Consider the following 14,985-nt stretch of genomic DNA (forward strand, 5'->3'; position numbering starts at 1 on the left):
CTCTGCTGGGTCCTGATCCCCATGCCCTGGTGTGCTCTGAGCCCTAGGCAGCTGCCTGGTGTTCGGGAGCTGTTTGATGGCTCTCCACCACCCTTTGGGTGTGCAGGTTCTTCCCCTGTTTTTCTTTGAAAGCTATGTCTTGCAGCCTGGTTGTCCTGGCACTGGATTTCCTCACAGCTTAAACCTGTTCTCTGTGTTTCTAGCTGTGTAAGGGTTAATCCTTTAAACTAACAAAGTTTGTACAGCATTCTGAAGGAATGTTCAGTTCTTGTCTCTGCAGACGCAACCAACAAAAATTTGCAAGGTCTCTTCTGAAGTTTTTTAACCCATTACTTTGGTCTGAGGTTGAACCCCCCTGAGGGGTCTGGGTAGGAACCTGCTCCCCTGCAGTTCATGTCCCAACTAAGAACCGGCATCCTTCTAGATCACCTTCCCTGACCTTAACTCATCTGGTGCCTCAACAAATCCCTTTCACGAGAAGCACCTCACCCTCTCCTGGCTTGTTCACGTTGCAACTGTCTAGATGTCTTTCCACCAATAATTTTTCCTTTTTTTAGTTTAGCAGTTCAGATCTTGCTCTTTAAACAATTTTCTCCACATGCAGGTAGGAGTTGTAATTCTTGACAGACTCCCTAGCAATTGCTATAGTCACTGGTGGAATAGCTTTAATGTTAGGAACTCCCATTGTCATTTGCCTGGTGGAAAATGAGTTCTGGTGTACCAAAGATGGGTATACCACATGTTCCATGAAATAGTAGTCTTGGTGGAATTATTTTCAAAATATTTTAGGGGTGAGTTTGGTATATGAGACAGAATTATGTGAGTGCTCTGACCAAGTTTTAAATATGCATAGAGCTCCATATTCTTTGAAAAGCACTGTGTGATTATTGGTAACTCCGAGCGGCCAAGACCTCAGTTCGCTCTTCTCTAAAAGCTAGATTACCCCATCCTTACAGAGAGCAGCATATGCACAAATAAGGCTTGAACATATTGCATATTTTCTCAACCATGTCACCCAATCAGTAGAAATGGTCTCTTAATGCTTGTGTAAAATTAGAATGGGATTCAAGCCTATCTAGGGAAATCTATTTTTCAGATGCCTTTGGGAACACACGTTGAATGAGTTGTGTAAATTTTTCCACTGTTTGCATTGTGTTAAAAACAATAGAATCACACAAATAAGGAGGAAAGAGATTTAAAATATGTTCCGAAAGAAAGGCCATTCAGGCAGTCAGGCCAAAGGAATGGTCAGCAAAAGCCATCTTCCTTGGTAATGCACTCTCATGGTGACTCGCAGATGAAAGGCTGTCTGTCTGACTTCTCAGTCACCTTTTGGCCTTTAACTTACTAGTTGCCTTTTGGTGTGAACATGAGCATCTGCTGGAGTCATGGATGGACTGTTCACAGTTCAGCAGTCCAGAAGCCAAGTGACTCAAAGATTTCTTGCCATGGAGATAGTAAACAAAAAACTGGGTTGGAGTTACCGAGGAGTAGACTATGAAGACACACTATAAAAACAATATGTAAAACTGTTTTCTCTGTGAATAAACAATTTCACTTGAAACTCTTGTTGCTTTTTCTCTCATGCAGTTAATTTGTCCTGCAGCTGTCCCTCTACTGACTTTCCAGGAAAGTTTGTGTACTGACATTGACATAAGAGCCTGCTCCTGGAGCAAGAGAAAGAAATTCTGTAGTTCAAATTTAGCTGTAGTCATTGTGTTAAGATAAAGCAATTTCAGTTTCATGCATTGATGACCTATGTCAAAACTTCATGTCAGATATTGGAAAGATATTCTTGTAGTTTGTGTTACAGAGGGACTTCTTTGATACATGACTAATCTCACTAGTTTTGCTGAAGGTTTTCCTTGTGGAACTGAACAAGTTAATTTAAACTTTCTGTAACTGCATGTACATTAGTTCTGAATTTTATAAGGAGGAAATGTTTGTCCTTCACACTACCCTCCCCCCCGCCCCCCCCCCCGCCGCTTTTCCCTTTTTCTTTTCTTTGTAATATTTTTCCAGTTTGACAGTAAAACTTTCAGGGAAGGAACTACTTGTGTGTGTTTGTGGCATCCAGCACATGAAGATCTCAATCCTAGCTTAGAGCTCTGAGTTTCTCTCTAATAATGAACATAAAGTAAAAGCCAAACAAAACCAGAAAAGGACAAAGATGATTTGAATAGGTTTGACTTGATCCTGAAATCTTCCTCCATAGCTAAGTCAATTACCTTGCACTGATAACATTAAAGTAACTCATATGCTGTATGTGCCACATGTTGTTCTTTTCTGTCTCCTAATTTTTTTTTAATGCCTGGAATGCCAGGCTATCTTCAAGGTATTTTAGGTATTTTTTCTATTATTGCTTATATAGTTTTTTGGTATTCTAGTTCTCTTTGAAGTAATTCTCTTATCCACTGAATTCCACAAAGAGAGGCTCTCCTAGAGGGACTGCAGCCTCCAGTCACCAGGGTATAAATCACAAATGATAAGTATATGAGAGATGCCAGCTATCACTTGCTGGTGACTCTGTAGCGGTAGCCTTCTGTGTGTGGAGAATGTCAAGATGCCTAGCTCATCTCTTCCAGGAAGCCTGAGTTTTTTGATGTTCCCGAAACTTTTCTGATTAGGAGAGTTGTGGAGTGGGTTTGATCAGAGTCAGAAACTATAGTTCCAATGACTTTGGGTTTTATTATGGCTTCACAACAGTTTACTGTAGTTCACCAAATAGTGGGGGTCACAAAGCAGTATTTGATTTTACTGATATACAATATTTAGGAGGCATATTAGGTTCCTGACTTACTATGGTGTTTGGGCTCATAGTCATCTTTCGCTCTAGGAAATATTATCCACAACATGAGGTTTTACAGATTGATATTTTTGTCCTGTGCTCCTGAGGATGTCTGCAAGTTAAAAAAGGAGGAGAAACCCAAATTAATGCATAGTATCTAGATAGGTGTACCGTCCTCTCAGATATGAAGGGATTTCCCTCTGCATCCCAAATGCCAGTCTTAGGCCCATTTCTGTCTTAATTAAATGTACACTACTCTTGTGACTGTTTGGAGGTGGAGGGACACTGGGGGCCAGTGGGACAAATTAAGCGGTACACGTATTTTATTACTAGAAACTGTGTTCATTTTTGCCTAAGCTGGTTTTGCTATCAAGCCTCTATTGTAGAACAGCATTTGGGTGGCTAGCGTGTCACTGTAAGGAAACCAGGCAAAAATGGAAATTACAGTGACTTGTACGTAGCAAAAACATGAATCTGAGTTCAGTATAGATCAATGGTAGCGGGATGGAACTCTCTGCAACTTAGGTTACATGTGCAGAACTTAAACTGGAAAGAGATAAGAAATCCATATCAGTCCATTAATGCATTCTAAGGGTTTTTACAGTCTTGAAATTACTCGGGAAAGAGATACTATTCATTATCATAGCTTAAATAAAATTTTACAACAGCGAAGCTAGTTGCTCTGCTGGGGTAACCTTCAGTGAAAGTCTTCCCATGTTGCAGTTCTGTATTTGAAAACAGACCTTTAAATTCTGTGCAGAACTTAAAAACTTCAACACAAAACGTATTTATCCATCAAATACTTGTTCTCTATTTGTATTGAATCAGCTTTCCATCAGGCAGAACCTCTACATCCAAAGTAGTGCTATGCAGCACTGTTTTTTATGGAGAGCTTTAACTTTTTTCTTTTAATCATTCCAAACTATAGGTGTAGAATATGAGTACAGGTATTAGCTCAGCACTCCAGGCTCAGCTATATTGAAGTGTCAAAGGAAAATATGAGCAGAGATTAAATATATATAATTATATTATTAGATACATTTAAGTGTTCTCTATGAAATGTAGTATAGAAAAATACCTTAAATTTAAGTGTGGACATTAAACTGAGACAGGTACATTGCACATAACTAGGTTTTCATGTTCTGACTTGACACAAAATTCTGCTTTTTTTTTTTTTAAAGCTATATGGCAGAGGCCACGTAGCACATGCAAAACACCCTTGTAGTTTTCTATCTTTTCCCTTTGGAGAGCTACTAGGAATCGATTACTTGGATCACATTGCAGTAGCAGTTTAGGTTCCTTTTCTCTCTTTGCCAATCATCTTTCCAGGTCCTGTTGTAGAGCTGGGGCTTTATCATACTGCAGGTCTCCCAGTGAGAGCTGTAATTCGTTTCTGCCTTTAAGAGATATTCATGGAGCCCGTTGAGAGCCTTCAGCTGTGTTTGGGCCTTGACAAGTTTTAAGAGCAGACATGCAGCTGCCTGCCTAGCTCTGTGCAGAACACCTGAGCCGCTTGCGAGCGGGCTGCTGCTGTACGTTTGTCCTGCTGCGTTAACCTGACATGGCTGAGTAAGTGGGAATGTGTGGCCCTTCTGCTCTGTATGGAGTTGATGAATTTACAGTTCAAAGAGCACAAGTTCAGGGAAATTGCTGCAGTTGCCTGCTACTGTAAACCACTTGAAAATGAGTTGAGATCTTTGACACAGACTGGAGAGGGAGAAGGTTACATCTTTCTGTTTTCATTAGCTGGAGTAGTGATGTTCTCCCCATGAAGAGCACTTCTGGTCTCCTCTCTGCCACTGAGGCAGAGACCTAAAGGGTGCTTAACCCTGCCAAAGAAAAGATTGTTCACTCAAGTCCCAGATGTGTCTCCCATGCACCTATTATGTTCAAGCTTTTTTGAAGATCTGATGACTATGATCCTGCCTATAGACTAAGGATTGATGTCACCAATAATTTTGTTCAGTGCCTGCATATGGGAGGGAAAAAATAAAGACAGCGTTGTGCAGGGCTGTGCAAGTAATAAAATTAACAAGTAGCTTCTTGAACTAGTGCTGGGCTGTAAGTGGATTTTTACAGGAAAAGATGGTACCTACTTCAGTGAGTTCTCAGGAAAATGAGCTGAGTGAGGGGTTTTAGTTGTTCATTGTAAAATTCCTATGATATTTAAAGGTTTGAGGAAAAGTTTGAAGGGTTGGAGTCAGTATTAGAAATGTTATTTGCTAACTTTTCTGATGGAAATGGTACTACTGAAAATTGCATGATTTATAACAGGGCTACAAAAATCCACTTTATGCTCTTATCTTTTTTTTTTTTAATTTAGTATTTTTTTTAATGGGAAATTAACAGAATTCTCAGCAAGTCTGTTTCCTTTCTAATTCTCCTACTTGTTTGGTTCTCAGGATTTGAACTTGGCTTTGCTATGGCGAGTCCCAATGCCTTGGTGTGTTGGGAGGCCCAGTTTGGTGACTTCCACAACACGGCACAGTGTATAATAGACCAGTTCATCAGCTCTGGCCAGGCCAAGTGGGTTCGTCACAACGGGATCGTCCTGCTCTTGCCACACGGAATGGAAGGAATGGTGAGGGCTGCTGGCTGGTGTGGGCGGGAGGGAAATGCTGGCTACCACGCCTTCCTCTGTGGCTGTAAAAGCGAAAGGTGTCATGAGGATCCAATGGTGATATGAAGCCAGGGGGAGGAAGGCACTGTTTAGCATGTTGGATTGCTTCAGTGCTACAGAAAAGAATGTGGATAGATTGATTGGTGAGAACCAAAGAAAACTGAGAATTTTTTTTTTAACTCCTTAGCTTTGTATCCTTCTTAGTGGTGTGTACCACATTTCCCCATTTTTTTCTTTTTTTTTCCCCTCTCTTTTTTGTATCTTCCCCTAAGACACTGCCTTCTTTCCCTAGACAGACAGATTCTTAGCATACAGTAAGAAAGAAATCATTAGTGTCTAGCAGTCCTTGCTGGGTTTTATTTTGCACTAAGTATGTCCGTGTAAACTCTGCACTAAATTCACTTTCAATGAAATGACATGAAACAACTTCAAAACTTCTTTAAAAAACATTGACATTGGGTAACTTTGATACAATAAGAAATTTCCCTCTTTCTGAAAAGGAAAATGTTTCCGCTAGCTGTTGACTCTCTTTTTTTTGGTGTCTAGTAGGAGGAACTAGACAGTGTTTTAGAGGGAAAGGGCATGGACAAGCTCTCTATATAATATTATATGAAGTTCTTACCAGCAGTAGAATTGTTCTTCAAATCTTTTAAATTATTTTTAAAGGTTACGGAACATAATGTCAGGCTAGGTTCATTTTCTCCTTTTCAAATGCATTAACATTCATGAATTGATGCATGTATGTTTCTAGTTTTCTATTAAGAAAAGCATAGTAAGTGCCACAGTGGCAATCTCCATCTGTGTAAATGCTCTAGACCCTTTCACTGCAAACTGCCTCATTTCCATTCTCACAAACAATTTAGTTTATTTCCATTCAATTATAATCCTGTCCTGATATACTGGGGTGCATTCATATCTTATGAATGACATTCCATACGCATTTGTCTGTAAAAAATAAAGGGTCTGATGCTGTTCACAAGAGTTTTGATAATTTTTTTTTTTAAATGAATCCTGAGGGACAGCCCAAATGTGCCCTCAGCAGGAGATGTGGTCCTCTGCAGGGAAGCACTCAGCTGAAGGGAGCTGGTTCTCTGCTACTAACAATACAGTTAATCTTTCTTTTCTCTTAGCCACTTGGCAGTTAAGATTTGCCCAGATCTTCTGAAACGTTCTTATTTTGCTACTAGTGTCAGGTGTTCTCGGAATATTTAAGAATCCCACCAGGCTGTTGAAATCTGTTACCTCCCCAGAGGAGCTTTCCATTACCAGAGTGTTATTCTCTCTATAACTACAGTGTTGGGGACAAAATGATTTGGGGAAGGATTCGTAATGGGATATGGATCCCTTCACCTCTAGGTCAGGAATTCACAGGCAAGTTGGCTGTGATTGAAAGACTCTGCTGCCTAATGGCTCCTTGGGGACTCATCTGAAAGTAGCTAATGGGTTCAGTATAGGTCTCACTGGATAGGTGGTCACGGTAGAAATAAACCCTGCCCCATCCCACACAGCCGTTGCTGGCGATCTGACTGGCAGTGTCAGCAGAGAAATCAATGATGGATGTGAACATTGAGGCTCTGGATTGAGATTGTTGCCGGGGCAGTGTATGTGTGTATGTTAGGGAAGCCTTGCGTGTCTCTCCTGTAATTGCTGGCTAGTAACATCTCTGTTTCCAGCGTACTGAATTCAGTGTGCTTGTGAAGCACTACGTTTGTACATGTACCGGTTGTACTTAGTGTAGGATTTAATTTACAGCAAATAGATGTATATGCCAGAGGTACTGCAGTATTGGACCGTTACAGCACACCGTGGTTTTGCACAGCTTTGCTTCTTGTCCTGAAGCCCTTACCTGTTTATGACCAGATTATTTGGCACCTCAAAAGTGTAGACAGACTTCCAAAGAGTATGCAAGGCACAGTTCCTGGCTTTGTGTTACTCCTTTGTTCCCACTGGAGCTTTTTTCCCTTTGGATTCCTGTAGTCCATGGAATAGTGAATCCTGTGCTTGGAAGCAGGGAGGATGATGTGTTGAACACATCATCACAACTGTCACAATAATGAGTGATTTTGAAGATCATACATTAAGGTTTCAACAGAGGAAGTTATGATGAGAGTTGGCCATATAAAGAAAAAAGCTCGTTATGAACATCGTTATCGTAGAAGCCATGGAGAGATTTGAGATGTGTAATAGTTTATGTCTTTGTGTTAAAATACCTCACAACTGTCTCCAAAATGAAAGTCCTTCCTAATGGTAATTGTCACTTGATCAAGCAAAGGCTGCCAGCATTAGCAATAAGTAAAAAAAGCACACTGCATTCTCATACACAGCTTTCTCTCATCCTTTATAAACAGGAGCATGAGAGAGAAGGTAATAGATGCTGTTACATTCCTTATTCCTGATATTGTCTGTGACCAGCATGCACGTTTTGCTAGTGTAAAATGGATCTAACAATGTTTGTGCACAGAAAGAAATTACCTTGGGTACTGCTAGTGAGACAGTGGATGTGAGTGTTCAGTACTTTGACAGAATGTAAAGTACCTCCTGAGGAGACAGAAATTAATCATAGGTTAGTTTGGCAGATAGTGTATACATGTGTTTTGATCCATTTTAGCTGAAGCATTCATCTAGGTTATTTTGTCCTGTACCAAACAGTGAACAATGGTACGAGAGAGATCCTGAGTCTGCTTGTTGTGTTGCTAATACAGCAAAGATAAGCAGCAGTAAACTTTGTGTTTCCTCGTGTTCAGCATGCAAGTGTGGTTTGGCCCAAAGTGTGAGTCACTGCAGTACACTGAGGCACGTGGCATTTCTCCTCCTGACATTCCTCCTGCTCTTTTTGCCCTGCATTAGCAAGGTCGTTCTTGCGCCCACATGGACCTACTGCCCTTTCACTGGTTTTCATTGTGCAGCAATACTGAGGCTAGAAATCACTTGCAGCTGGTAAAAGCATTGGAAATCCATGTAAAACTAACCTTCTCCTATGAAAACAGTTTATGGAAGACAAAGAATTCCAGTCCTGCGGTGTGTCCTCTCCTCTATCGCTGCTGCTGTTGATTATTTTGACTGGGGGGGCAGGCATGCAGCCTGGTGCCAGGAGGTACTTATGCAGTGAGTGACCTAGGCTGATGTCTAACTGCTGATTTGGCTTTTTAATGTTGTTTTAAATGATACCTTTACCAGGGTCCAGAGCATTCATCAGCCAGGCCTGAGAGGTTTCTGCAGATGAGCAATGATGATTCCGATGCTTATCCAGTAAGTAGATTTGTCAAAGGCCATGTCCTTTTCTTGTTTTTCATGTCTCGGGGATATTTTTTTGTAAGAAGCATCCTTTTAGCTAGGTATAGTGGGTTAAGATTTAGCTTCAAGAGTTGGTGTAACATTAACTTGATCCCAGTAAAAATAATGGAAGTATGCACTATGTGCTGCTTCATTTCAAAGCTGAGGTCATATACAATTAATCTCTGGCAGCATGATCTTTTTATGGATGTTACTCAGGGCCATGATTCTGCTTGTGTATATTGCCGTGCGTATTGCAAATAGGTGTCTCTAGCTAATTTCTAAAAGAGGCCAAGTGAGACTACTCCTGGCTTTTTGCAGTGGAGCTAAATTGTACTGCTGGGAGCATGAAAATAAGCAACTTCTAAATTTGATTCAGTGAAGGCCTTCATATACTGGTCATTCATTTCTACAGATAAAGTACATAGCTCTACAGGATACTGGGCATCCACTTCTCCACTGCAGATTTCCTAAGAAATTGAAAAGCCCACCAATTAAAAAAAAAACAAAACCCACAAACAAAATAAAATGGATGTTTCAGTTTTGGCCCTGAGTTTCTTACCCTTGGGGCAATGATAGTTCCAAAGCCATGTCCCTCCTTATCTAAAAGTGATTTTTGTCAGCGTACTGTCAGAATAAAGACCTGTTTGATTGACTACATTTAAACAGTCAGTTGCACGTAAGCAAGTTATACGTTTCATCATAGAAGGTAGGAACTCAAACCATGGACCAGGAAATCATGTTAGATGCTGTACCAATCCGTAATGAGATTATTGTACCTATACCTATATATATGCTTACCTAATATATATGTAGATAGATATGGATTAAAAAAAAACTATATTTGTAAAATACATAAATATAAAACTTAGGAAATTTATGTATTAAAATAGTATAAGAGGACAGGACACCTACCAAAAAATGGGAGAGTTAACTATACACTCAAAAAATTAATTATAGTTTTAAGATTCTTTCAAAGGGGTTCTATTTTGTGTCTTCCATCCACTGAAGTCGTAGTCCTCCTCACCCTTCCTTCCTGGACTTCCCAGCTTGCTGAAATTAATGGAAGCTTTTGCCTTTGCTTGCATACATTTTTATGAAGGAATAGAAACAGAAGAGCATGATTTGTGGGGCTGCTTCCCTAGCTGCTAATATAATCTCAGCAGAGATCTGCTAATTAAGGTTTTTGAGGGAGTTGCTGAGAGCCAGAAATAGAAGGATGGCTTTCAAGCCTTTTTTTCTGATCTTTTAGACATTTTTCTAATGCCTTTAATGTCTCTCTCAGGAGTTCAGTGAGCAGTTTGAAGTTTCCCAGCTGTATGAATGCAACTGGATTGTGGTGAATTGTTCAACTCCAGCCAATTACTTTCACGTCCTGAGAAGGCAGATCTTGCTGCCATTCAGAAAACCGGTAAAGTTACTGTGATGGACTTGATTATTATAGGTATATTAACGCTCACATGAAGAGGGGTCTTTTTTTGTGTATGACATACTGCTGAAAAGAACAAGAATTGTTCCTGAAGAACCTTAATTGAACACAGGTTGAAGCTGCTGATTTGATGGAATGAAACTCAGCTCTGACTTACTACAATTCTAAAACTTGATTTTCAGCTTGACTTCCCTGTGGCTGTGCGGAACTTCAGATGAGCTTATCAAGACACTATGTAGCTAACAGGTTGCATATCTATAATATACATGTCTATTTGCTGGAACTTCAAAAATCTAAGATACAACTGTTGGATGTTTTACTGGTTCATAGCCTGTGATTTGATTTTGTTTTCAAAGAGAAACATAAGCAATGTTTTTTGAGAACCTTTAAAGGGAGTGAACTACCCAAATCTTTTGAATAATTTTGAAACTTCCTAGACTTTCAAAACAGGAAAAAATAATTTACTGTATTTACTATTCACATTAATTTGACTTATAGCATATTCAGTTTGTGGGTTTTGTATGAACAGTGCTACAAATACTGCATGTAATAATGTAGGTAAAGCAGCTCCTAAGTGTTGGAAAAATTTCTGTCTTACAGCTGATTATTTTGACACCCAAGTCACTGCTGAGGCATCCAGAAGCTAAATCCAGTTTTGATGAAATGGTGTCTGGTAGGTCACCTTAAAGTATTGTGGATAAATAATTAGCTATACCAAGTCGCATGTCAGACTGTGAAGAAGAGAATCTGTCGGCTCTGGAGAGTTTGCCTTTTCCATTGGTGTAATTTCTGTGGAGCTGTTGTAGTGAGATCTAGCATGGGCTTCTGCTGTAAAGTCTGCTTTCAAATATAGGTTCTTAACTTCAACAGGCTTATCTTGTAACGAACCATTAACCTTAAAGTGCATTCCCCTCTCTGCAGGCATGGTCCCCTCAATAGGCTCTTAGGTCCCTCCATTCTTTTTTTTTTTTTCCATGTAAAAATTGAATTGCTCTTTGTACTGCCCCCCCAGATGTGAGGGATAGGTTGTAATCACACTGTGCCCATTTGGAAGAATGAAGGGCCCGTTTCTTCTTACAATACTCAGCTCTGGAGCTGCCGTGTCACACCAGTGATCTAAAGTGAGATCAGTGAGTTCAGAGCTGCAGGCTACCGCCCTAGCTGCTGTTGGCATGCCATCAGCACCAAGAGATATGTAGCCACTGCAGAGGTAATACCAAAAATGTCTCGCCATGCACTGCTTAGAACATGTTAGAGTGGCAAGAGGAAATGCAGTGAAATGTAGTGAGTGAGTGATTAAAGAGATTGTTCAGAGTGAGAGAGCGTGCATAGCTGTGGTGGTCTGTCTCCAGTTTTAGCGGGTGTCTTCACTGCTGTCAGAAAAGAGTAACTGCTCAGTTTTTTAAAAGCAAGTTACAGTGTATATACATACTTAAATATTGCATTGTCTCCTTTTTGTAGGTGAGTAAAGTTTGCTTCTTAAGCAAAGACATCTGCTATTTTTGATTACTCTTGAAAAGCTTTGTAGAATGAGTCAGATTAGATATTCTGTAGGGATTGTGATTTCTCACTTGGGAGTCCCCCTCTGAGTCCCCTCTACTTCAGGCTAACCCTCAGCACTGGCCAAACTCCTAATTAACATTGAATTCTGACATACTTTCATGTTCCTGCTGAAGAGGACAGCAAGTAGTAAAGTATTGCTGACTCTCAGCTAACTCTTTGCTCTGATTTTTAATGGAAAGCTGAGAAGGAGAGGAACACTGACTCCAGATGACGTAATGAAGTGCAGATTCAGTCTTTTTTAATGATGAATTCTGCTGTTCAGTGAGACAGGATAATTCTAACATAAATCAGTTCCTCTTTCATATGTTTGTGCTGCTGCTTCCCCCGCTCCCCGCCAAGATAAATGGTTCAAACAGGAGTTTATTCTCCTGGTAAGTGGGTGTGCTGATTCAGACTGGGAGGTCGTGCCACTGTCTGCTACCTTGCAGTTGGTTAATGTGGGAAGAGTTCTAATCAATCATATAAGAGAGCAAAGAAAAGGATCTTTTAGACCATCAAGTCCCTCTTCCAGTTTCATGTATCTCAAGCAAATTGTTCTCCTGGGAGATGATATCACAGGGGAAAAGATATCTAGCAGTGAGGATATGCATCTGAAATTGTATCTTATCACTAATACATATGGCTCAGGACTATGCTAACTCTTCCTTTGGCTAATGCTGTTTTAGTTCTCAAACAGAGCTTTAAGTCACATAAATATATGGCAGTAAAGTGTGTGCTTGTGTAAATATTTCTGCATTTGCCAGGTTTAGTTGCAATATGAATATGTGCTATGCTTTTATATAAAATTGTTCTAAAATTTTCTAAACCTATATTAATGTTACATGGTTGAGATCATCTTGGAAAGAAGAAGCAATATTGCGGGTAATTCTCTGAAAAAACCACCTGAAAAAAACTGTAAGCAAAGATGAGCTATGCAAACAATTTAAAATTAAATGTGTAATGCACAACACAAAGCTGAAAAAGAATCCACTGTTAATATGCTTCTGTTTATGAAGTGTGAAAGAGTGGATCATTGAGAATCTTTTAACTTCTTGAAAATAAACTGCTGAAAGTCACTTCAGCAGAATTACGAGTCTGAAAAGTAGGAGTAGAGAGGCAGCAGAACCCCATCACCATTGCAACCTGCTGCTTGCTCAGTAAAAGACTGTTTCTTGTGCTTTAATGTCAGCTCCACTGGGAGCACTTTTCTAATTTGTGCTCTAACTAGGTACCACTTTCCAACGCATGATTCCTGAGAATGGGCTGGCAGCTCATGCACCACATGAGGTCAAGCGAGTGATTTTCTGCACAGGAAAAGTGTACTATGATCTTGTGAAAGAGAGAAAGAATCAAGACCTGGAGAAACAAGTAGCTATAACCAGACTTGAACAGGTGAGCTGCCTGATCTTCAGAAGACAGGATCCTTGGGGAGACTTTCAGCAAGGGGTTCCTATGCTTTTAATAAATATCACTTACCAGAAAGGATAGTGATAGCATTTTTATAGCACTTTGCATCTTACAAGACATTATGTAATCCTTCATGGCCTTGTGGAGAAGGAACACATCAATAGTATACTGGCCAATGAGATCCAGAAAGCTTGATGACTTTTACAGAACAACATAACAAAGTAAAGGTTACGATATGATGGCACCTTACATTTGTATATCCAATCTGCTAGGTTTAAATATTGCGAATAGTACACTTTGCAGCTATATTGTCATTTGCTAATTAAGGACTTGTATTGTCACAGTTGCATTCCTATAGTTTTTCTAGTGAAGTCTGAGGTCTGGACTATGACCTACTTCTGTTCATACTGGTGCAACTATAAAATATGTGTGTATTCATTTCTGCCAGCATGAAATCAATTAAAGAACTATGACTCACTTTAAAGAACATATAGCAATTATATTAGGTACTAAATGGTTAATTGCAATCATTGGTTGTAATACCCAATAGGTAAAAGGCTTTCCTACTATGGGCTAACACCATGTAAGAGAAAGCTTTGCCAGTTATTACCCTCTCTTTCCAGATCTCACCATTCCCCTTTGACCTGCTGAAAGAAGAACTTGAGAAGTATCCAGGTGCTGATCTACTTTGGTGTCAGGAGGAACACAAAAACAGTGGATATTATGATTATGTCAAACCTCGTTTCCGCACTATTGTGAACCACACTCGACCTATATGGTACAGCTGATTTGTTTGGTTTTAGATTTGCTTGGGGGTTTTGGGGTTTTTTTTCCCTTTTAAAATTGTTTTTGATTTGAGGATGTTATTCATGGGGAAGTCAGGTTCTTCACAAATAAAAACCTCTGAGTTTGGGTTCATGGGTGAAGAAGGGGAAAGTCGAGATTACTATTTCTCAAATACATCATGCATATCTTGCTCTTCCTTGTAGTTTGCAAAGAAAAGCAGTAGCAACTAGATCTATATTTATTGCCACTTAGCACAGCACTTAGCTCTCCTGGATTTTTCACTCTTGTTGTCTAAGATTCTGTCATTTTTTTAAAGAATTTCACTCCAACTATTAGGTTTCTGGAGGAAACAGTTGTTGTAAGAGCTCAGTCCAGATGCCTTTGCATTTACTTTAGGTTATTGACTCTCAGATCTGACTGTGCAGCTATCAGAGGAATGAGAGTCTTCATTGCCAAAAGCAAGTTATCTAATTATGAGACAGTGTAGCTGGCAGCCCTGGGAGGGATGGGGAGAAGACACAGCTTCATATTGATGGGAGGGGAAAAAGAGGGGGAAGCTGACCAGAAGGTGCAATTTAGATTGATTTTTATTTAAGAAAGATTGATGATTAAATGTCCAAATCTGCCAAGATGACTTGAATGCATTTAGCAGCATGTTCTCATGCTTGTTAGTGTCAAAATAGTCTCTCTTCTCACCTCATTTGTCTGCCCAATTCTTTTTGTCACAAAGGTATGTTGGCCGAGAGCCTGCTGCTGCAGCTGCCACAGGCAACAAGAACACGCATCTGGTGTCGCTCAGAAGGTTCCTGGATACAGCTTTCAACCTGGAGGCCTTTGAGGGAAAGACATTCTAACTGCAGGGTACTGACCCATCTCTGACTGGTAGTCTCCAAATCACTGCATCCAAAAGAGGAAATGAAAGTGGGAAGACCACTGGAAATGATGTATTTTTGCTTTACCAGATAAAACGATCCAGCAGCTGACTTCATTAATCTGCACCTTGCAGGGTTTGTAAGGAAAAAAAAAAAATTCCAACTTACCTTCCACCATTTTTTGTCACTTGTCTATTTAGATTGGGACGTCTTTGGCACAACAAGAGTCTGCTGTCCAAGGATGCAGTGTCTACTAGCTCAGTGAGGC

General features: G+C 40.0%; 1 protein-coding gene across 2 annotated transcripts in view; it reads left to right on the forward strand.

The window, feature by feature from the left end:
- Window positions 1-14,985, forward strand: part of OGDHL (oxoglutarate dehydrogenase L) — a gene marked incomplete at its 5' end in the record, with an annotated part of 53,073 nt that extends 38,088 nt beyond the window's left edge. For both annotated transcript variants that reach the window (XM_082002147.1, XM_082002148.1), the window contains 7 exons: window positions 5,191-5,369; window positions 8,586-8,657; window positions 9,967-10,092; window positions 10,711-10,783; window positions 12,881-13,044; window positions 13,683-13,837; window positions 14,576-14,985. In XM_082002147.1, coding sequence (XP_081858273.1) covers window positions 5,191-5,369; window positions 8,586-8,657; window positions 9,967-10,092; window positions 10,711-10,783; window positions 12,881-13,044; window positions 13,683-13,837; window positions 14,576-14,699 — 893 coding nt within the window. In that variant the 3' untranslated portion in view covers window positions 14,700-14,985. The remainder of the gene's footprint in view (window positions 1-5,190; window positions 5,370-8,585; window positions 8,658-9,966; window positions 10,093-10,710; window positions 10,784-12,880; window positions 13,045-13,682; window positions 13,838-14,575) is intronic.

This window comes from Phaethon aethereus (genome assembly GCF_964289735.1).
Source record: "Phaethon aethereus genome assembly, chromosome: 7".
NCBI classification, from domain to species: Eukaryota; Metazoa; Chordata; class Aves; order Phaethontiformes; family Phaethontidae; genus Phaethon; species Phaethon aethereus.